We start from the raw sequence: 23,276 nt of genomic DNA on the forward strand, positions 1-23,276 counted from the left end.
GAAATCAGACGATCTTATTGGTTAATTCCGTTTCTATAGAAAGTATCCTTAGAATAAATTTATTCGGAGGTGAAAGTGAAAACTCTTAGTTAACAGTTTTATTGAGGTATCATTATTGATGTCATAGTTTATTTCCATTATAAAACCATCAGGTTATATGACATCTGACAGCGCTCTAAAGATCAAAATGGTATTTATTTTAAATCTCTGAAACGACTAACTCTAAAAGATGACTTTTAGATGATGAAAATATCAGTTACAACCTTTAGTTAGTTACCAGTCACAGAAACACAGTCAGACAGCCAGGGACAAAATCGGCTGTAAAACCCATTTGGAGTAAAAAAAATGACTGTTTTAAGTACATTTTTAGAATCCTCATTAAATTTCTTGATTACAAGTTTGAAAATTTAGGTAACAGAAATAAGGAAAAAAACGCGAGTGCTTAAATGCACTGCTTAACATTAATATATTTCAAAATGTATTTTATATTACACAGAACAATCAATTTATTCTCTATACATATACATGCTTTATTACATAACATATTTCTACAGTAAGTATTCGCGGGATTTGCAAGGTCGCTCGCAAAAGGGCGGCCGACCTTGCAAAACTCGAATATTTAGGAAATAAACAAAATCGACTGAAGAGGACTGTAATTTACTGAAAAATACTCGCTACAAAAGCACCCTGTTAGTTTTTGTTTTGTCTATACCTTAGAAAGTCAAAAAATAGGGTCGTTACCATTAAGAATGATTTAAAAAAAGTAAAAAATTACCGAACCTAGTTATAAGCTGTATGTTTGTATTAATGGAAGGCGCAGACTTGAGTTTTTCAGTCTGCACGTGAACCATTAATAGAAACATTCACGTCAGAAATTACCAAAACCTTACTGTAAAAAAAACTCCTACTAAAGGACAGTTTTGGGCCTCCACTAAGACCGTCCTCAAAGAACCTACGATACATTGCATATTTCGTCATAATAAATCTGGACCACGATTCGGCTTGAATTCAGCCTTTAATTTAGCTTGATTGTTGCCAAGGTAAAGTGTCTTTATTAAAATGAAACCTAACCTAACTTTAACCAACGACTATTGTAGTTTTTTTAGTAAAAACGTGTGAAAAAAGAGTGCCACAAACACACTGAAGGATTACACTAATAGATCATCGCCAAAAAAGGTCTTGCAATACCCTGCCTTGTTTCGCCCCTACGAAGATAGTTAAAGCTATGAACTTCTACACGTAACATATATATACACAACATTATACACATCGAACGGACCGTGCACGAACATTGAAAGAAAGCAGAGTATTTTTCTCAAAAAAAAAAATAATTATTACCCACCGCCCTTGCCGCCCCACTGACAGATACGATTAAACCTAAAATTTAACTATCACATATAGAAAAGGATCGAACGTCTTGGACGAGGGCGACCCCTAACGGGGATAAAGCTCAATTCAAAAAAAACTAATATGCATACAGTTTGTACCATCGAATGCTTGGTTTTCTATCCAAACCTATAAGTAAAATTGAAACAAGCAACCAGAAACTCAGCAAATATACAGGGTGGGACAAATTGGTGTTTTTTTTTTTTTGAGAGCGGTTAAATGGGAATTATTAATAATATTTTGTAAACCAAGACAAATGCAAGAAATCATTGAAAAATTTTACTGCCATTGTAAAAAACAAAAGACGATTATTGTCAGAACTGCACTGGGTGGTCAATTTTCGATGTTTTCTATACTTTTTTGAGATTGTAGTCCCATATTCAAAAATATTCTAAAAATATTGAGTTAAGGGTAAACGCTTCTTATGAAACCATTCCAATTTTGTTATTTTTGTTTGTTTTTCAAATTTTTCAGAGAAATTTTTTTAGAAACACCGAAATATGTCCACTCTGTACAGAAATTAGACTAAATTTTTTTTTTTTTATTTCCTAGACAGAAATTTTTAAACTTATGGAAAAAATGATTAATTTAAATTATTACAAATTAAAGAGTTTGTCCCCACTTAACCGCACTGGGCAAAAAACAAAAAATTCCCATCCATTAGAAGGAAAAAAATTTGGGAGTGAAAGTAGTAAGGCTGAAGTTTGACAACGTTGACTTTCCAGAAGTTAACGGTCCCACTGACCGCAGGAAACCTAACCTAACCGTAGAGAGCCTGGCTCAATACATAAAATGTCACGCCGATTGGTTCAATAATATCACAGATAATACCATTTTAAAGCAAATCAAGGGTTTATGGTTGCCTGCTTGAACACCTACGAATTTCTAATATATTATTATATTAAATAAAATCTTCGAGAACAATACCCTCTTCTTTGCGCACTATATAAACTTAATCATCACAATTAGTTCAGTTTTCAGCCTCGAGGGGGGGCGTGGCCCGCCACATACGGTTATTACATACTTACAAAATATATTTATATAGGCCAAAACAATTGCAAATCACATTTAAGAGTAGGTTATCATACAGTCTGGCGTAATGTACATAATAGAAAAAGAGACAGTCAAAAAGATGGGTCACTTAAATAATTTAAGAGCCTTTTGAATAGACTCAATTTTTTGTATACATATATCTCTACTAGGAGTGCACACCTTAACCTAGAAAAAATTGGAAAGACGACGATAGAAAAGTTGTTTCAGGCCTATATATTGGTGTGTAATCAAAAGACTTTGTTCAAAAATAGTTGCTGCCGGTGATTTAAAAAAAAATGTAAATTCGTCAAACTGGACGGACGGACACTTTTCTGCAATATTCGCGACACACCGACCTTTTCTATCAACCATCTACAAGGTAATCCTTAACTTTTAATGTTTGCCTGGAAAGGTGGGTGAATAAACGGGCGACCGACCGCGGTACCGTTCAGAACCTGCTGAAACAAACCGTTTCAACAGCTTTTGCACGGTTCCGGACGGGTCACAACTAAAATAGTTAAAGGACACTAAGACGAGGCCTCGTTTTTATACCCTGAGCACGTTTTTGTGATGGTAATTCCTGTTGTTGTTCATGTTCCGGTAGAAATGGGGGGTCACCGGGTAGGGAGGACCCTCGCAACGCGGGAACATTGGTCTATGGTGGGGATGGCTGAAGTTGTTGAAATTCATCTGGAATGTGACACTTAATTACTATATTTACTCTCGCTGGTGTTTTGTTTACTAGAATAAACAGATTTATTGAAAGTTTTAAAGCAACACTTTAGTAAAATCCCTTGTATCGTTCGAATTCAGAGACATTAACATAATCTCAGCTTATACAAGATTAGTCATCCAAATTGTTGATTAAAAATTAAGATAAAGTATTAATAGAAATTCGAAATTTTGGAATTAAGATAAGTTCAATATTATGATGTTTCTGTAACTTTCGGTTTAACCGGCAGTAGATGTCAACTTGCTTATTATAGGACAGCTTGTTGTCAACTTAAACTCAGCGACTTTAGCAGATGTTTTAGTTTTACAGATTTATGGTGATCTACGAAGCTGTAGTCTGGTACAAAAAGCGTCTCCAAAGCACCACAAGTAATAAACTGTTATTTTTACAAAACCATTATGGTGACGTTTTAATTAAAGTAAACTTTGAGCTTTTTCACTAAAGATATAAGCAGCTTTTGGACAGCTTGAATTTCCCAGCAAATGTAAAAGACTGTAAGATGAAATCCTATTTTACTTGCAATTTCAAGGAGTTCTATAATGATGAGCCTCTGTTTATAATGTGAAAACAGGTTCAATGTACGATAGCATTATATTAATGTCTATCTAGCACACCTTCATGAGATAAGACAAGTTGACGCTAGGTTTGGCAGTTCCCAAACGATACAAGGGATTAACAGGTTATTTTGTTGATAATATCAAAATTTATAGTAAATTTGATGCTGCAAGTTGTAAATGCACGAACTTGACGTAGTTATAAAAATAATTTGTAGTTAAGAGCAATTGCAACGCTTTGACTGGTTCTGTATTTATGTAATATTAAATTACTACAGCGAATGTTTCTAAATAATGCTTGGAAAAATTTAGTTACCTATAACTGTCCAGTCCTTAACTCTAAGCGTAACTCTTAAAATTAATGTCCAATTTGTGTGCGAGTCTTGTGTCAGAAAAGTGTGGCGCACTAAAAAAGACAATTATAATGAGGGTAAAATGAAGTCAATCAAAATGAAACAAGACAAAAACCATGCAGTCTAAGGGATGCATCAAAAGACCTACTCAATAATACCAACGAGAACAACACTACTACTTGTCTAGTTTCAAATCTACCTAGTTTTACTAATACTACAAAACAAATATAAATAACAACTCACCTCTCTTTGAGACTGCCGATTCTGCCTACCGCCCCCGTTGCCGGCGAATCCGTTCTGATTGGAACGGAACTTGCCCATCTGACCGCCAAACTCGCCGCCCAAAAAGCCGGGCCCCTGATATGCCGTCATGGGCGGTGATCGGCCCAGCAATTGACCGTGCGACCGCTGGGCGTGGCTCAGCCGTCGATTCACCGACTGTCGCTCATAAAAGGGCGTGACTTGCATTGGGATTGGCGAGCCTGACAAGCTGCGAGGCGAGGAGGCGGGGCTGAGCGGGCGGGGCGACGAAGAGGTCGAGGGCGGGTTCGATGAGGACGACGTTGATGACGCGTCCGAGTTGGGGAAAGATGCTAGGGTACAGTACGAACCTTCTGATTCGCCGAGCCTACAAAAAAATTATCTTCAATATACGATCATTCAAAATGATTTGATGTGCCTTTATAAAAAATCAACAGTAAAGGCACAATTGAAATAACAACAAAGATAGGACAAAACTTAAAACAGAACGAAGAAAGTACAATATTTACATGTATTTTTGATAGTATAGTGACCTAAACTTTGTATTTATTTGAATCACACATGACACAAATAAGCTCAATCTAGCCATTTGTGTGTGTGATATTGATATTAATTGAGAAGAGATTACACAGATTATGTGTACCTAAACATAATTGTTTAGGATGAGACCGAAAATTGTCTTGCGTCTTGAATATGACCCTCAATTTCTACACAAAATATTATAAATTTACTAGAAAAATACTATTGTTTTCATATTAATGTGCTGTCTACGGTTTCAAGTCAGTCCATCAGTTTGACAATAATAATAGATGTCCAAGGTGTCTGTAATTCAACAGAAAGACTGGTGATTGTGGAAACTATAAGAAATATATGATTGATTAAATGGAGGAAAAGCTGCGCTTCTGATCGGATAAAAATTGTTTACACACTTTATGAGCACACTGTACAGGAAGATTTTATTCTGATTGAGATGATTCTGGCACAAAAAATTAACATAATTTGACAACAAGATCATGATCAAACAAATCTCCATCTCGGTTGTTATATTTTGCAATATTTCTGTTTAATTTTGACTGAATGAATAATGTCGAATTTTCCATACCTTTACATTCTGGAAAAAGTTTCAAGGTTGCGGGTATCAGTGAAAACATTTTAAACACCCCTTAAAGTAATGTCAATTTAGATAAGTTGAAATTCTATTTAACCGACGCAATTTAATGAAACAACGGAACAATAAGAATTGTTATTTACTACGTGCAGCTTTTTACGATAGAGGCAATCGAAGTATTATAGATAAGGAAATAATGCTTTCATAGTATATAATGGGCTATTATACGATAAAGGTTGTTTTTACATGAATAACTACATAAACATGTGTTTCTTCTCTACCGCAGAATAATAGTAAACATTAAAATAACGTGATATGAAAATTATTGTTGATGGGTGTTCTGATTCAGCATTGTCAGCTCGTGATTTTTTGTGTTGTAATGATTTTTGCAACGTTCCTCTTCCGGATAACCTCTTGTTGCAGATTGGGCTCGATTTTGAAATTAAAATGAAAAACACGTCCTCGTGGAAGCCACATCAGCAACCAAAGCGGTTTCAATATGACTTTCCATACAGATAGTCGATAACCCCGAATAAGCCGCTTGGCGACCTCCTTTACATGATTTGTTATATCTCCTATATGCACACACGCTAAGATCGTTACCGATCCCAGTTAAAAATATTCGATTTCGGTTTAATTGCCGTTGGCTTTCTTCAAGGGGGAAAGTTCGATTTTCCGACCTGCTATAATTGTATAGCAGTACATTTCGTAGACTTCTACCGCGGTCCGCCAACCTTCTAGAGGTGAAAACCACATTATCGACGTAAGCGCACTTTCTACGCAGCTGAAATCGATTTACTTATTAATTATCGAAAATACGGTTTGGCAACATCGTATCAGGTCGTTAAGATTGATTTTGCCAGTGTTTTACGGTTAGGTGACTAACACTAAAAAAACCAGCCACACGAATGTAGGCACAAACCTTTTATTTCGGGTCCCAAACCGTTTACGTCACTCGGATCATTTTTAAAATATGTACATATTATGGTCGACATGTTTACCAAGTCGGTAACAGAGCAATTTGAATGTTGTGTTCGTTTAACGTTATTTACAAGTTGGTTTCATTGTTCACGAAACCGTTCGTAAACTTATTCAAAGTTCAACAGATATCGAAAAAGGAAGTGTACTGGTGGATTGGGCGACCTCGATTTACTTCAAAAATAAAATGTCATTTGTCTGATTCAAATGGAATCTTTTCCGAGAGAGAGAAAGAATGAGACCCCACACGAAGCAAGTCCTCAGGAAAGATTCTAAAAAATTCATCCCTGTGTGTCATTCTTATGTGATTTAAAAATCAATAACAAAAATGGTAGTTTTACTGCCTCTATCCGCAAGGTCACGTGTATTGCCGCGTTCCTGTTAGGAATTGGTCACGTGACAGGCAAACATGTGAGCTAATGTTGGTTGACCAGATTGTTCAAGGAGTTAAAATTTTAATTATGGCCTGACATTCAGTTGCATATGAATAGCTAACTTTTCAATAACCAACCAAACATAAAGTATTGTAACAAAATCTAGCTGTAAACTTAGCACTAGACAAGATAGCAGTGAATAGAAAAGAGGATGGATAGCAAGAAATCTTCCATACATATAAGATTTCTGGAATGCAGGTTATTGCTTGGATCAACCTTTTATCTCCAGCCAAAAAAAAGCGCACTTGCCAAATGTTCTTTGGGCATAACACGACAAATAGCCATAACTTGGTTATTTTTGATCGTTCAGAGTGCAGTGAAAGCTCACCAAGATATCGTTTAAGCATTCTATCCAATTTTGGCAAAAAACTGAAAGTGCAGTTGCATAGACTATTTAATGATACCTCTGGCCAAATGTAACCAGAGTCTCTCAAAACGCAGTTTCCCTATATGTTCCATGGGCATAGCAAGCAAAATAGGCCGTAACTCGGTTATTTTTGGACTTTCAGTGCGCTTCAAAAACTCAAAATGGTTCCAATTCTCGTAAGAAGAAAAACCGCTATTGCCAAATGTATTAATAATGCTCCTCACAAATAAGTCCCATAAATGCTTTTGGCACAGCAAAAGAAATAGGTCATAACTGGGTTATTTTTGAGTTAAAAAAGCTTCAAAAAGTCAAAGTGATCCTCTTTTCACCACCTTTCCAACTGTTATAAGCAAAAAAAGCACAGTTGCCAAATTTCAATTTTAATTATTGTCAAATGGACAGTAAACCTAATTTTTTTCAAATTTGTGGTCATATACTTCCGTTGAGGTTTTCCCCATCAAATTCTTCTCAACACTAATCGAAAACTTAAAAACACCAAACAAATGTCAAACTTCTCACACGTATCAGCTTTTACTAGTTTTTATGAACAAAATAACCCGAGGTGAAAGTTGTTTTCTTGGTAATTGGTTAAAGGTTAAAAGTCAAAATAAATCAAAAAGTTTTATATTGACTTTATATTACCTTTGAATGGCTTGATCCAACGAAAGTGTAGTCTCAATTCATTTTACTGTTTTAATTTTACAAATTCAAGCTGAGGCTCACTGTTTTGGGCTGTTTCCGAAACATTTAAAGTTACTAAAATAGTAACAATATTAATGAATTTGAGATTACTAATTTGAACGCAGACGCTGCGTCGGGACGCCGCATTAATATTAAAAGACAGACATGACCTCAAGTGACTTCACAACAGAACCACACAAAATTAAACATCTTTTTTTGTATATTCATACAAAATTAGAGCAGTTTACTTAAAAAATATCACTTGATTGGTGACTGATTTCCCTAATCTTAATATTACAACAATTATTCCAACAGTTATCGTTTCTGAAACGCCTCGAAAAGTGATTGTCGAGTGCTAAACGAAGATTTGCATTTAAAATTACCTCGTAATAGTTTTTTTTAATAACCCATAATTGATAAGAACAATGCAATCTCATCACAATTAAATTATTATTACTGTTCAGCCTTAGATTTGGTGACCTTCCAGTAAAATTACCGTATTTTTTGGCCAAGACCGTTATTTTTGGGTTCGACATTAAAAAAAGCAAAACTTAGATCTGTTATTTTCGAAGTCGGGCAACCTTCGCAAACGACCAGAACAGCGAATCATCTCGTTTGCCATTTCGTGCTAAAACCGACTCGGGTACTTTCAAAGTGAAACTTAATGTCGCACCCACGTATTTGTAAAAGAACCAGTATTATTACCGAACCCCACTTATTATTTCAGGTCTTTTAATGCTTTCCATTACGGGTTCTAGTCTCGTATACAGGGTGTCACGTAATCAAATATCACCTGAGTATTACTAAGGAGGTTACAGAAAATAAAATCAAAGCGGCCAGACAGGACCGCAATAGCCCCAGTTGCAAAATCAATCATTAACATGGTGAAAATGCCACGATAACTGCTTTCATGATTGATCAAATATTGGACCGATCAAGCTAAATTATGTCAATTGCTACGGTACATAAAAAGTTTTCTGCCTGATGATGGTAGCAAATTGGAAATGCGTAAAACTCACCTATAGCAAACTTCAGTGGGGTCGACCCACACAGTCAATTCGGTGGGTAATCTGAGATCCTTGTAGCGGAGTCCGCACTTGACAGCCGCCATTTGGAGGGTGAGATCGACTGGACTCACGCCGTTCACACGAATGCAGCGGTAACCCTGGCCCTTGCTGGGCAAGTCTGGGAACCAATGCTTCTCAAACCTACAAGAAAATAATTTAAATTAGTATCATCTGACACGGGGAAAGTTGTATAATAACTAAATTTTTTTAAATAAACAAATCGTAAGAATCATTACAGTTGCTTCTTTCTGGAAAAGAAGTTTTTGAGCAAATAGAATTTCCTTGTATCAGCAACAGCCATGAATTCTTTTTAAGAACTTATTTCCTTGTGTCTCTTGAGTTTCATATGACTCCATAAACAGAAGTCCAAAGGATTGAAGTCGAGACAATTTTCTAGAAAAACTATATTTATTGATCCTATCGATGCAAATGCTTAAGATTCTTCTAAAGAGGACAGAGACGTGTGGAAGTAGGTATCCTGAAACTCCTCTACAGGAATGCCTTTCATTTCTCTCTTCAGTGGGGGGACTAAAAAAGGATATTCTTCTTCTTCCAATTGACCTTTTGCCCACAATCTGCCCGTGGATTAATAAGTAGAGAATCCCATATTTTGAACCCCGCATTATGTGTCCCAGATAGGTAATCTTTCTTCCCTTTACTTCCATTAACACCTCCAACTTCATTTCATTGATTCAGCACTGCTGCGTTAATTGTGTGCTCCACCCACGATATTCTGAGCAATCCTCTGTAGGTCCACATCTCAAATGCGTCTATATTTTTTCCTGCATCAGCAGTGCAGGTGGCCAGAAAGACCAGAGGGAGCTGAATCGGGACTGTAAGGGGGCTGGAGGACACCTGGGCCTGGCAGTTCGTCACAATGAATACCATGTGACTGGAGGTATTGTCGTGGTTGAGACAATTTCCAACTTCTTGACCCAAAGCAGTACCGCAGTGGTCCACTAGCCTCCGTACAATCCTAATTGAGCTCCCTTAGGTCCTCGGACTGAAGAAAGAGCTGAACGGAAGTCAGTGTCAACATTCAAACGTAAGAAATAGAAGTTCCGACTTTAGACTCTGGACCAACAGGCTCTTCCTCCAGATTTTTACTGCCTGTGCTATACCTTGAAACTACTACTGACTACTTCAGTTAACAGTATCATCTTGAGTATCATTGAAATGCCATGAGCCATTTTAAAAGTTCTCCCAGCGACTGAAAACACTGTTGCCAGCTGTTGTGGGTAGATTCGTTCATATTGGAAAAATAATAAGGGGTGTAGAAGGTCAACCCTTTCCGCTTTACGCTCTATGCTCTACAGAATAAACGTTAGCAAAGAGAACCATCTGTTTTGCTGGAAGGCAAGTAGTGCAAATACTTTCATGAATAATTTAGTCAGCAGCATTTGATCCGCTACATGTTTGACAATATTATCTTTGATATGGTGTGATCACTTTTTGATCAATGTACCTAACAAAAATACGGTTTTTAATGAAATACAAGCAAAATTGAACTCTGGGTCTATTCAGATGAATTGGAGACCTAACATGCACGAATTTAGCATAATCGGTACGGAAAGTATGCCAGGCTTTTTCTAAGTGGTTTTAAACGAACAATCACTCCACAATGGCCATTTTCCTCGTTTTAGAAAAGGCTTGAAATAAAGAAACTGTGCCAATGGAACGAAAAAGTATATCACAAGACCGCGCCGATTAATTATGCATTGTTCTTTTTTCCTTTGCTGTTCAAAACGGAAAACAGTAATATTATCGAGGCTTTTGTTTGTGGTTTCGCCAAATCGGTCAGGCAAAGAGAACAACACTTAATTCGGTCGAAATACTCCGAAGAGGTCTTATCATGTAATTTTGGGTGGAGAGTGAAACGGACGGTTACATGACCAAATCGAGGCGTATATTTACGTGTAATTTAAATGCAGACAAAGCGATTCAAACCTTAGCACCACCTACAAACTAATTATCAGCGTGAGGATTTAACATTTGAAGCATGAAAGGTTAAAAAACTCTAACCTTGACGCAATAAATGGATAATGGTGGAACATTTGACTTTTTCATGAGATTCAATGCAATCGGAAAAAGCGACCTATTTTTGCCTTTACAGAATTTACTATGATAGTATTCACATGACCAATCCTGCTGTACAAAATAAGAATAACATTTCCGCAATACAAAACACAAAGATTGAGTTAGATGACACAAAGCTAGATTAGTAAATTGACGCAGCCTAACACAACGTAAGCATAGCATAACGCAACACAAGAACAACACAGCAAATCACAAGATACATTCAACTTGCGTAAATTTCAGCACTGTTTGCAGTTTGTGATTGGTCAAAAAAAGCAGCACATTTTTTTACCAAGACTAGAATTATTTTCTGTTCCTTGGTCCAAGGAAAACAAGAACATTTCTTTGAGGAAAGGGGCTTGCCACTTCCACACAAACGTAAAGTGTTATCACCGAGAGATTGAGGTCCTGCCAGTCAAAAACTTCATTTCACTTTGTTCTTGCTGGCTAGTAATTGAGGAAGTATTAATTCTGCCATCCTGAACCAGTTGCAATTTGAAATGACTGTAACACTGAAGAGATTTATGCTAAATTTAGTGGATTTGTTGGAAGTTTCTCTTCAGTGCAGCATGAATCGAAGAGAGCAAATACAGTTGCCGGAATTACCCTTGGTTAAACATTATTTTTCTTCAAGAACAAAGTGAGGCTTATTAGATCCTGGACACAACATCATATTTTTCAAGTCGCCATGTATCCTAAAAGAACACTTACTCTAAATATTCTTTGGACAGTTGTATCAACATCAGGTTTAGTACTTTTTTCTGGTTTTTATGATTCTGGTTAAGATATAATTAAGGTTAAAACGCTTTTTCCTGTATGAGATGATTTCCTTAATGAGTGTTATAAAATTTTGCTGGCATTATTTTTAATAGTTATTTGCTCCTTCGCCATTCAATCTGAAGCAAGGATTTAACATGTATGGTAAAATTCCTTGAATATCACACTTCAACCGTGGGTAATATAAATCACTTAAATTTTAATATCATTCAGTAGTTCTGGAATCTCAGACTTTCCTGGAATCTCTGGTCTACCAAAGATCTTGAACTGCTAAATGGTTGTCTTAGTTTTAAAGGATTTTCTCAATGAAGTCTGACAAAAACTAGTGATTTTACCAACAAAATTGTTTGCGCAACTGTTTAAATAACAAACAGTACACTTCTGCAGTTCGGTGCAAACAAATATCTATCTACACAAACACTTTAAATATCTATGTGAATTATAAGAACAGCTAGAGCTCGAATCAGCTAAGAAAAGGCCACAGGCGTCATCAAACGATGATGTCACGATCTCTGTACGTCTCGCTTTAAATATTGCTGCTCTCGTTACTTTCCAAGTTGTTGCAGCCAGTCAGTGGTGTGCTATTATTTTATCAGTAAAATGAAACGTTTTCTTCGTTTTTAATAAAGAAAATAAAAGACAAAAAGTTTTTCAAAGGAATGGAAACTCCTTCTGCTTCTTTCTTCATAAATTGTAAGACGTTACTGACGATTTCACGGCCTTGGCTGTGTATGATAACACCTTTCCTTCCAACCTTTTTGGAAGACATTATGACAAAATAACGTTTTTCATTCATAACACTGTGTGAACTTCAACTGCGACCATCAACAATACAACCAAAACACCAGACTAAAACGGAACCTAACCTAACCCCCTAAGTCTCCCTGTCCGCCACTACATTTTTTTAAACTTGGCAACACCGTTTAGAGTGCCGGCTAGTAAAAGCATATAAAAAGGTCCAAATGTCCCTGGCCGCTGCCGCATCTGTTTTAATTGTGTCCAAGTAAAAACCGTACTACGTTGCCAAGTGGCTTTTTGACCGCTTAACAATATATTTTCGGGAATATTTTAATAGGACGCCTCTGATTATATCTAATGCGACGGCAACTGTAGAAGGAGAAAGAAATAGTTTTAAAAACTGCGTCATTGATGATGCGGTGGCCTTTTCTCATCTGATTCGAGCTCTACCACGGCGTTTAACAGTTAGTCATCGCCTTCATTGCAGAAAAAAACATGGTTTCCTCGTTTATGGCAGCAAACCGCATCAAAGTAGACTACCGGTTATTTTGCATCTACCATCTACATCTACATGGGTTAATTAATTCGCGTTTGCAGGAAAAAACTGTTGTTGATTTCGAAATCGATTCACGGGCCACTGCAAGTTGCGTAAAATTTTTTCGGTCGGTTTCGTAAAACCTACAATGGCGATCGTCGTCTTCTAACCTTGAGGAAATTGGGTAATTTCGTTGGTCAACGAACAGGTCTGGTTGATTTTCTTGCGTAGTAATTATTAATGACGCACTGTGTACCTATTAAGTTTTTTTTTGTCGACAACCTGATTTTGAGTGGGACAAAAATCAACGCAACAAACACCTTGTATAACCTCGAAACGGAATTCGTTCTTGTACAGGAAAAGTTCCTGATTGCGGATACGACCCCTAAAGGGAGGTTGATTACACTATCTAATCAGCTCCACGTGTGCACATCTCGTTAGTCAAATTGTAAATTCAGCAAAAAGACAACGTGTGTGTCAACTCTGGTCATTCAATTTACCTAATCAAGGAGCTGACCTTATCAAGCAATTTCTTGCTAAGCTAAATACGCGAAAATCTTGGCTGTTTGGTTTTGCCACAGTTGGTAATCCAAGTATTTACCTAGCAGATACTGCGTCTCAAATTCAGTTTCCTTATCTTAAAATGTTTTGTGTTGTGAGTGTCGCGTCACTACGTAAACTCATTATATTATCTGCTGTTTATAAATATCTTTTACTTAAGAGTCTCAAACATAAGTTCAAATGGTAATTCCACCATGTATACCAGTAAACGTTCTGTTTGCAATGTTTACGGCTTCAATATAATGGACTGTATAGTTAATTTAATGCATTTATTAAATCTTTAACACTTGATTTAAGATCATAACATAAAGTTAGGTTATGTCTCTCTCAGTCTCTGTCATCTCGTACGTCACTTCTTAATTTGCCGTCTGTCATTTGTCAATTGCGCGCAGCGTAGCCGATGCTAAAGCACTGGTGTCGGTGTTGCCAGATCCACCTTTGAATCCTTAACATGCATAACAGAATGTTTACTGGAATTTCCATTGCAATAATTGGTCATACCCCCATAAATTAGCTCTAGTATGTTTAGCATTACAGTCACTTCAAATTTTGAAGGAAAAGTGTGTCTTAGCAGCAAAGTGCTTATTGGTACCAATTCTTGCAATTCGAGTATACATTCATTAACAACATCCAGTTAATACTTCACTCACTCTACGAATTAGCCTTGTTACTTGCCAACTGTTATAGGTTACTATTTTTTATAAAACTAAAACTATAAAAAATAGTAACATAAACAAATTTTTAATAAAGTATTTCCTGGAAAATTCACAGAGTAGCTTGCTAGAGTTCCAGATTTGGTGAAACGTGACTTTTCTTATTGGGTCAAGCCTTGTTTACGTCTAGTAACCAAGGAAGTCACACATATTTTACTACATTTCCATATTAATTGTACATTTTTTTAAAACCCATTATTGTTGGAATTAATGAGTAATTATTATAAACAAATATCTGATATGCTTTATGGTAATTTCAAAGTTTGAAGGTAAAATAGTAAATCTTTTTAGTTGGCTATTCCAAGGATAGTTTAATGCTACAAATATGGTATTCAGGGTATATTACAAAAGTTTAGAAACAACAAGGCCAAGGTTGTTCTAACCATGATATTGTCACCCTAAGTCTAAATCAATGGGAGCTTAGAAGCTTTTAGATTTAACTTCTTGTTTATTAACCAGTCTCATAGTAAAACCAGTCAGAATATCATTTTAGATACCTATACAACCTTAATTCAAACATTAAATACGTAAATAAGGTAAACTTTATATGAAACACCTAGCATTGTATTCTTAATGCAATTAAAAACCAATGTACCTTACCATGTTTACATAATTAATCAATTCTGCAATTTGCGAAATGTACACTTTGACACTATTTTGCCTTTTAACCTAAAATGTTAATATTGGTTAATACCAAGGTAGTGTACTCATTATAAATTAATAATATGCTAATGAAACTGAACTGATGCTCACCCCTATGGTGAAACGAGTACGTTAATTTAACAGAAGGATAACAATGGGCTGGCATTGAACTCTTTGTAAACATAGTCATAGGGGTGATTGCATGGAATACCATGTTTCAAAAAAGGTCACACATTTACAGTGACAGTTTTAACTTGAAAAAACTGAAAGATTTAGTAGCTAAATTAGTATTCTACTCCAGTACAATTACTTGAAACAATACGTTAGCCTGCAGTTTGAAGACTTGGTTGTGTGCTTTGATTTTAAAGTGAAAGAATGAATCTAATGCCAAGAACCTCGTTAAATACCATATAAAGAAAGGCAAATATCATGTAGCCATTTAACATGTCAGTTAATGTTTAGGCAAACATGTTGGTGCATTGCACAAAAGTGTTTACCTACTATTTCCAATGATGCAATGTAGTTTTAAACAAATGACTGATCCACAGAAATCCACTGGTAGTTTAACAATGAGTGACAAAGTGTAAAACTTATCAGCCTCAGCTGATTCACTAAATGGTTACTGCAGGTTATTATGTTGCCATTAAGACAATTGCTGTTGTATATAAATAAAAAAAATCGTTTGCAATGAGTAATTTTCTTGTCCTGTTATCCACTGAAGACCTGACATCCACCAAATTAGTGGCCAACCCTGACAAAATAATCTGACATCCACCAAATTAGAGTCAATATTAACTTTGTTCTTCTTGCTTTGCCAAGATTAATATTTATACACTCACTCACACAGACAATCCCAAAAATAGCCATTTTGTAAAAAAGATACTTTACTATAAGCTACTAGCCAAGGAGAAGACAGACCAAGACAAACAGACATAATACTCAAATTATAATATAAATACAAAACTGAGACATTATTAAATGAGATGAATAGGTTTTTTATTAATTAATGTATTGTTTTGCCATCTGGAGAATTTCAAGAAGGTTAACAAGACATAAAAATGGTTAAAGGTTAAAGGTGCTGAATCTTCCAAGTTACTCTGAAACTGACTCCGAATTATTGTTAAAGGTAATTGTTACGATTATTTCCTATGGTTGATTTACAAATACTCATCGTTGTATAATTACACTAAAAAAATTAGCTGATCTCCTGAAAATCAAAGTCTAATTTCAGTTCTTGTTGGCTATATTATGTAGCCAACAAAAACTGTAAAAATAGTTGGTCATGGTAGCTTGTGAGTAACCCCTTATTTTCTACAACTTGTTTGACATTTAGCATAAATTACAATTAACAGATAACCATGATTACCATAGTTAAACTATGTAATCCATGTTTCCTAAAACATCACATATCTCAAACAGGGTTGAGGTAATTTGTAACATTCTACATGAAATGAAATAAAATCTAAAATTGTAGAAATGTAGTAATATTATAGGGGTGCTCTGATTAGACACGTTGCTGCCTGTGTCGCCATTAATTGCTTTGTTTTGGTTATTGATTCTGAAGTGGTTCAAGTGGATTTGGAACCATTTCCATGAGAATTTGAATGCATCTTCTAAATCACCAAAAAAAACACTTACCTAACCTAAAATATCCAGGCAGAGTTCAGATTCATAAACCTTTACCTAAAAAGTAAGTAAATATGTTCAGGGGAAACTGGAAACCAGGGGGAGTGCAGACATTTTCGCCGATTGCGGTCAAAAGTCATTTCCTGTCTGTGACAACTTCCTTTCCCTTATACGTTTATGAATGCACTTCGGTGTAATTAGATAGGCAGAAATTTCACTGTAAATCTCTGAAGAAATGGGAGGCTTAGAGACGTGTAAATTAATTTGCTGTTGCCAAACAGAAAGCTGATCTACTGGCCGAATTCAAACCAGTTCAACGGCGCTTAACCTTTCAAATAATCAGTCCAATTACGGCCTTTTCTCGTTTTCAATTACATTGTTAACAAATTGAAATCTGACGCAGTTTGTACTCGAGTCCGGTTCAGATAAAAATATCACGCTTAAGCTTATGGCTTACATTTGATGGTAAATACGGAAAAATTGGCTTACCGTTCAATGAGAAGATCCGTGAGGTGTTTCTCAAAGTTACTCAACTGCTCCCGCGGTACCTTTTCACTCTTCTCCAGGAAGCAGGCAAAAAACTTGACCGCCGCGCATACTTCTTCCTTCATATTTTTCGACTATGGACCACTCTATCGATCGCAAATCGGTCGGACGTCGTTGTTACATCGATAGTAACAAAAAGTTTGGTTTTCTTTTGGCGCGTTCGCAATATCGAGAAGAAAAAAGCAAACCAATAATTGTCGGAGATTGGATGTCCTGAAACAAACAAAATTCAAATCGGTTAGAAATCTTTACCCGAGAAACTCTTACTAGAGATGACAAACGCAACAGTATAAAATGTTTTCACTTATAGAATGCGTCTATTAAAAATATCGGATGAGTTCCGCGATGCTGGCATCACTGGATCGGTGCCAAAAGTGACTGAACCGTCCGAATAAACACTCTCGTTGTTTTCTACCTTGCTAGAAAGTTATAATTTTAGAAAGTTGTAATAACATAGTTTCAATTTTTTTGGCCACCATGTATAGAACTAGAATATTTCATTTTTATTGGGTAAGTAGTTTCAAGTTTTGGCAGCAAAAAGATGGACAAAAACACTATCATGCACACATGGTTTTCTAAGCTTTATACAAACTCCAGTATAAAAAGATCAGAAGTAGAACCAACCCAAGAAGGTTGCTGGAGTAGGTAAAGGCCCTGGCTTAAACTGTAATACACTATTTTCAGCCCTTATAATAAATAACTATTACACAATGGTACCAAAAATAGAAAAGTAACTGTAAAAACTGGTCCATCTTAGAAAGGATCCTATTTCTTTTAGGTTTTGTGACTTCAGGTACCAAATAATAGTAGGTAACTATCAAGGTATCTATGCTATACCCAGTTATGTTACCTGCTACATAACTTCCAATAATAAAACTACAACTTTATCCACAAGTTTAAAGCTTGAAAATCACAAGGAGTGAAATTGTGTCTGGTAACCAGATTCAAAAAGGTTTTATTACTTCTTCCTGTCTTAAAAAAAGAAGAGTAGAATTACTTTTATCCAGGTATACAGGAAACCCTTGAGCATTCAACCAATAAAACTCAACATTTACTGTTTCTGAGTTAGAAACCAGTCAGGAATTGCCTCTGTGAACAAACCTATTAATCTCTAAAGATTGTGTTAGTTTGGAAATAGCACTAAGTACATGGTACTTTTAACTTTTAAAGTTATCCTTCATGATGTGAAAGTTGATTGACTAAAGTTAACTTTTACTGCATGATAACTGCAACAGAGCCACATTCTCTCCTTCGCGTCAATGGTCAAAAATGTTTTAAAAATAAATGAGAACTGACACTTTTGTTATTCAAACCAGAATTATCAAGATCTGGAAAGTGAGTCAATAATCAGTGTCACAAAATTGTGCATAATGGAACTCTGTAAAAAATTAATTAAATAATAGTTCAACACTGTCAAGTTATTAACTAAAAAAATCAATGAAAAACAATTTTGTCTTTATCTTTGAGTTTTTTGTCTGGTTGATACTGGAGTTTACAGATGGCTCAGCTGTTTATTATCACAAATAGCTAGTTATTGAGGTTTTATCAAGAGTTTTATTGATTTGCTAAAGATGTGAAATTGACACAGTGATAACCAAAGTATCAGAAAATTGTAGATTTAGATTAAACCTCAGATTAAACTATTTGAAGATTTGTCAGTTGTTTTTCAAAGTTGTCATGGTTATGATTAATAGATTTTGCAATCCACCAACTTGATTTCAATGCAAAAAGATTAGGTACCCTGAGAGATTCAATTTGAAGGCCTGAAAATGAAGATTAGAAGCATTTATAAAAATAGAACAGAAATAGGATTGTGAAACTAACACTAAATTTGTGACTGAAAGAAAGGATGTCAAAAATAATAATCTCTTGTTTGACACTCTTCTTCATAACCTTAACACACTTTTATTTAGCTTTCATATGACGTGAAAACCAAGTATTATGGAATTTCACACATAAAGTAGTATGGATAGAAAGCAAATGAGGTACAAAAACTTTACAAAAGACCATATAAACCAAAGTCTCCCTTAGTTCTTATTGTTTCTTTAGGACTAACCGAGGGACTAACTATAAAAGTGTTTGGTGTATTACTTCTATATGATATTAACACTTGAAAGTTTAATTAATCACAACAAACATATTTTGGCACTAGTCACATGGGAACAAACAAAAACCTTCCTTTCAGACAAAAACTCATTGAAAAGAAGAAGCTCCAAGAAGGTCCATTATTCTGGTATCTGTCCTTGTAACTTAGAACAATTCCCAGTTTACAATTAACCCAAGTAAAATTCTCCACTTTGAGGTTACAAGAGCAGTAAAATCCAAGGCAAAATCACTTGATTTTTAATTTTGTTAATAGTATGAAATCTAAATTTTCAATTGCATTGTGGACAACTGACAAAAGATTGATTTTCCTTTTGTCTCTTATCCTTGGCAAATTAGCAGTTAAAGTGGTTTGCACTGATCTCTAAAATTGAATGAACTACCTATATTAGTTTTCTCATGTTATCTTTGCTCTATGATGGTTTATTTCCTGTTGTAAAACCTTTCTACTTACATTTCAACAAGTATTCAATGTAAAATGTTACCATATCTATTTTACCCAGTTGAACATATTATTTTGTTTTCTTATAAAACTTTTTTACAAAGAATTGTTTATTTATGTAAAACAACAGAGAACTGAACACCTAAAACAAGAAGCAACTAATACCATTAATACATAAGAATTTTCAAAATTTAAAAATGTATCAGATTTTTTCAGTGTCCCCCAATGTTTAAAATTTTGGTCACAAACTCTTAAAATTTTAATTCCTCTGGCAACACTAAATGTAAACCAAAATTCAGGAATTTAATTAATTCACTAGCATGTTACAACCTGTTCAAACTTGTCAGTGTTTGAAGGATCTGCTGTACCTATGTTCAGACCACATGTGCAGTATTTGGTTAAATCCCAGAGAAAATAACAAAATTGTTAGTAATTTTGTGATTGATCAAGAAAAGGCAGCAGGCTGAAAGCTGAAACTGCAAGAGTTTTCTCACATTTAGTGTAGTTATGTGGTTACGACTAATAGTAATCTATTACCTTTATGGAAAGTAATCTAATTGAGAATCAAAAAAGGAATACTAATTACTCAAAATCAGCAGAAAAACCCATACAATGCAGAGTAAAGTATGAGTTGAACTATGAGTATATTGAAATTTGTAGAGGTCCAACATTAAAAATCTGTGTTGTACTTATTATACACATTGTAGTCAAATGAGTGTGAGAAATTACAGAAATCACAAGATTTCATTTCATAGGATTAGGTATACAGTTTTCAGCAATGTTTGTCTGAAATACATGCAACAGTGAAATGTTACCAATAGTGACTAGTTGTAGTTAAAATTCAGATAGTGATGTACCTACTCAAGTGTAATTCCTGAAAATATGCAACACTCTGGGTTTTTCCAAGGGTTTTCCTAATACTGCTGATACATACTGAATAGTGAATGGAGTTGTTAATAAAGTAACAATCTTCAATTGACCAATTTAGGAATATATGAATCTCACAGTATCTCTAAAAATAATAACAATAATTTTAAAAAATGCCCTAAACAAAGAGTGCATGCAAAGTGGCACGTTTTCTGTCCAATCTGCAAATTTCCATATTCCAAAATGATACCCAACATAAAACCGTAGTTAAAACAACTAAAAACACTGAAATTCGGTGGTTCTGTGAACGAATCGTGCCACCATTACGTACCACCATCATCAACACGTCGTATACAAGAGACAAAGGCGAATGTTGCAACGAAGCCGTTGGAAAGTGTCCCATATTTCCGTCGATTTCACCGTTATAAATGGGGCCCGGAGGCCCGAACCACGGTTAAAACTTACCTCAGAATGTCTGGAATCCGGGAAAATCCTTAAGACTAACGGAAAATCAAAGAAAACCGAAGAAAAGTCAAAGAAAACGAAGCACACAACACTCAAGAAAATAATAACGACGCACACGCACACTGACTAGGCACAATCACAAACTGAAAATCATCTGGATCTGGTCTGGTCCCTTGTCGGTTGGTGGCGCTGCCGCTGTACGTGTACGCAGCTGTCTTCCTAAATAGTGGTGGAAAGACAAAGCGCAAGCGTCAAAAAATGGTCAAGTTTACGTTTGATCGGGGAACGCTCCCTCTGACAGTTCGTTACGTAATGGTAGCACCTTCGTTTTAAAAGATGGCGCCATCTTCAAATGTAAATAATGTAATTATTCACTTCCAAACTTGGAAACGTTATTTATCTTAAGTGCGGAAAGTGTAAAAGATGAATTCATAGTTCTAATTCAGCAAGAAGTACGAGTTAAGAAGTTTTTGTGTATAAAACTGTTTAATATGTACAACACAACACATAACCTATAAGTGTTGTTGTGTTGTGGTTACGATGGCCACTCGTCAATGAGACGTTCAGCCAGTTTAACAGCGCGATTACGCGATACACGATTACTAAAGTTCCGCGGAAGAGGCACTTGCGTGCGTCTGAGAAACTCTCATCCCTCCCGCTTGCAGAATTTTACAAAAAACACTAATATGTGTACACAAAAAAGTCTAAGAGCGATTAAGGGCACGATCCGAATAAAAGATATAGTCATTCCTCGTGGAAACTATAACCATCACTGTCACATCCACGTGGTCTTGACCTAGGTTTTCACCCTTTCCGCCTCCTGGAAGTGCACCGCACAAGACAATTCCCCGTAGACCTTTAGGAATCGACTTTTCCACTTAGAGGCCCCACACTTCCACTCGATCGGCTGCGGAATTCGGTCGTCAACTTCAAATTTCTCTGAACACCGTTTCAAGAAACGTGGTTTCTTAGCGACAAAAATGGCGCCCACGAAACAGACGTGCGATACGTTTCAAGTTGAAAATCGAAGTCCAAACCTATAAGTATTTATTCATTTAGATTTGACAGCTGTTGCCTATAACCAGGTGTACCTAGTTAGTGTTTTTTAGAGACAAAAAGAAATAGTAGAGATATAGGTACTGTAAAAATATGGGATAATCATCTAAGCTAAGACTAAGAACTATAACCTAAATAAGTAATAAAACTCATCTTAATTACTGGACACGTTTTCCTTGCTCGTTTTCCGAGAAATTTTTAAATGATTTGTGGGCGACTTAGGCACCGTTAGTTTCTTGGTAGATGGTTGAATAACCATTCCCTTATATTTAGGCATGGGCGTGGCTTTAGTTTCGACCATTTTGCGAATCCTGGCAATTTCCTCCTTTTCCGCCGCTTTTTTCAGTTCTTCTCGCTGCTGGTCATATCTTTGCAACATTTGCTTTTTCTGGCGGTGTTCCTCCTCAAACGCTAGTCTGTTTAAGCGTCTGCGCTCGGTTTGTAGGCAAATCGGTTCCGGAATTGTTGGTTCTTTATCACTGGCCGCTGGTATGAATGGTTTCTTATAAAGAACTGAAGCTGGTCTGGCTTTGAAGTTGGTGGATAAGTTTTCAGTACTTGACTAAACAAAAATAACATGTTCATATATCAATGTTAAGTGTACCAAGGTTGCTTAAAAAAAACTAACTTTTGAGGAACCTTTGCTGATTATGGAGTTTATGCTATCCATTGAAGCAGATTTGCTGCCTGCTTTGTTCATTGTTTTTGGATTGGAATGCCTCTCTCTTACTGCCTCAGATTATTCAGTCAAAACCTAACAATAATGACATATTGACATTGGATATACCTACCTGACTATGCTATTGCTGCTATTTGATATTGAATTTCTTAATATAAAACAAATTGCTTTTTGAGCAATTGTCTTTTCTGGACAGGTTTTAGGTACAACAATGGCAAAAATACATGTTTCTTTGTTCCACAGTCCCTGACGTTTTTTTATTGTCTGGTTGATAGAAGAAAGCAGTTTTCTTAAGTCTAAAGAACTTATTGTCCTGCACCTACCCTGTCTAGTCTGGAATTCATAGATGGAACCTGGAACTGCAAAGGAAAACTTGATTCAAAATACTGGAAAATAACAAGTTTTGGACTTGGAATGTCAAAAGTCAGTTGGTAAATTCTGGCAGCGAGTGAATATATCACATGACCATCTGGTAAAGAAGGTAACTGTATTAACG

General features: G+C 35.8%; 2 protein-coding genes across 6 annotated transcripts; both read right to left on the reverse strand.

Moving 5' to 3' along the window:
* Positions 1–442: 442 nt before the first annotated feature.
* LOC145731527 (uncharacterized) lies at positions 443–21,232 on the reverse strand. Of its 3 annotated transcripts, XR_014178822.1 has the most exons (6): positions 21,046–21,232; positions 17,112–17,381; positions 8,907–9,095; positions 4,302–4,686; positions 4,022–4,111; positions 2,908–3,108 (listed from the first exon to the last, which is right to left on the reverse strand). XR_014178822.1 is itself a non-coding variant. In XM_081983347.1 (5 exons), exons 2-5 carry the CDS (start codon positions 17,231–17,233, stop codon positions 2,965–2,967), a joined length of 840 nt encoding a protein of 279 aa, XP_081839473.1. In that variant the 5' UTR covers positions 17,234–17,381; positions 21,046–21,231; the 3' UTR covers positions 443–2,964. The 3 variants fall into 3 exon arrangements, 2 of the variants coding, with proteins under 2 accessions (XP_081839473.1, XP_081839474.1); XM_081983347.1 differs by lacking the exon at positions 4,022–4,111 and having other exon boundaries at positions 443–3,108; positions 21,046–21,231; XM_081983348.1 differs by lacking the exons at positions 4,022–4,111; positions 21,046–21,232 and adding an exon at positions 17,436–17,577 and having other exon boundaries at positions 443–3,108.
* A 280-nt stretch (positions 21,233–21,512) lies between these two features.
* LOC145731531 (targeting protein for Xklp2 homolog) lies at positions 21,513–23,241 on the reverse strand. Of its 3 annotated transcripts, XR_014178824.1 has the most exons (5): positions 23,104–23,118; positions 22,893–23,044; positions 22,730–22,830; positions 22,083–22,663; positions 21,513–21,557 (listed from the first exon to the last, which is right to left on the reverse strand). XR_014178824.1 is itself a non-coding variant. In XM_081983358.1 (3 exons), exons 2-3 carry the CDS (start codon positions 22,799–22,801, stop codon positions 22,256–22,258), a joined length of 480 nt encoding a protein of 159 aa, XP_081839484.1. In that variant the 5' UTR covers positions 22,802–22,855; positions 23,104–23,241; the 3' UTR covers positions 22,080–22,255. The 3 variants fall into 3 exon arrangements, 1 of the variants encoding a protein (XP_081839484.1); XR_014178823.1 differs by lacking the exon at positions 22,893–23,044 and having other exon boundaries at positions 22,730–22,855; positions 23,104–23,241; XM_081983358.1 differs by lacking the exons at positions 21,513–21,557; positions 22,893–23,044 and having other exon boundaries at positions 22,080–22,663; positions 22,730–22,855; positions 23,104–23,241.
* Between the last annotated feature and the right edge of the window lie 35 nt (positions 23,242–23,276).

The sequence above is a fragment of the Ips typographus genome, linkage group LG7 (assembly GCF_016097725.1).
Source record: "Ips typographus isolate SLU linkage group LG7, UJ_Ityp_2.0, whole genome shotgun sequence".
Classification (NCBI taxonomy): domain Eukaryota; kingdom Metazoa; phylum Arthropoda; class Insecta; order Coleoptera; family Curculionidae; genus Ips; species Ips typographus.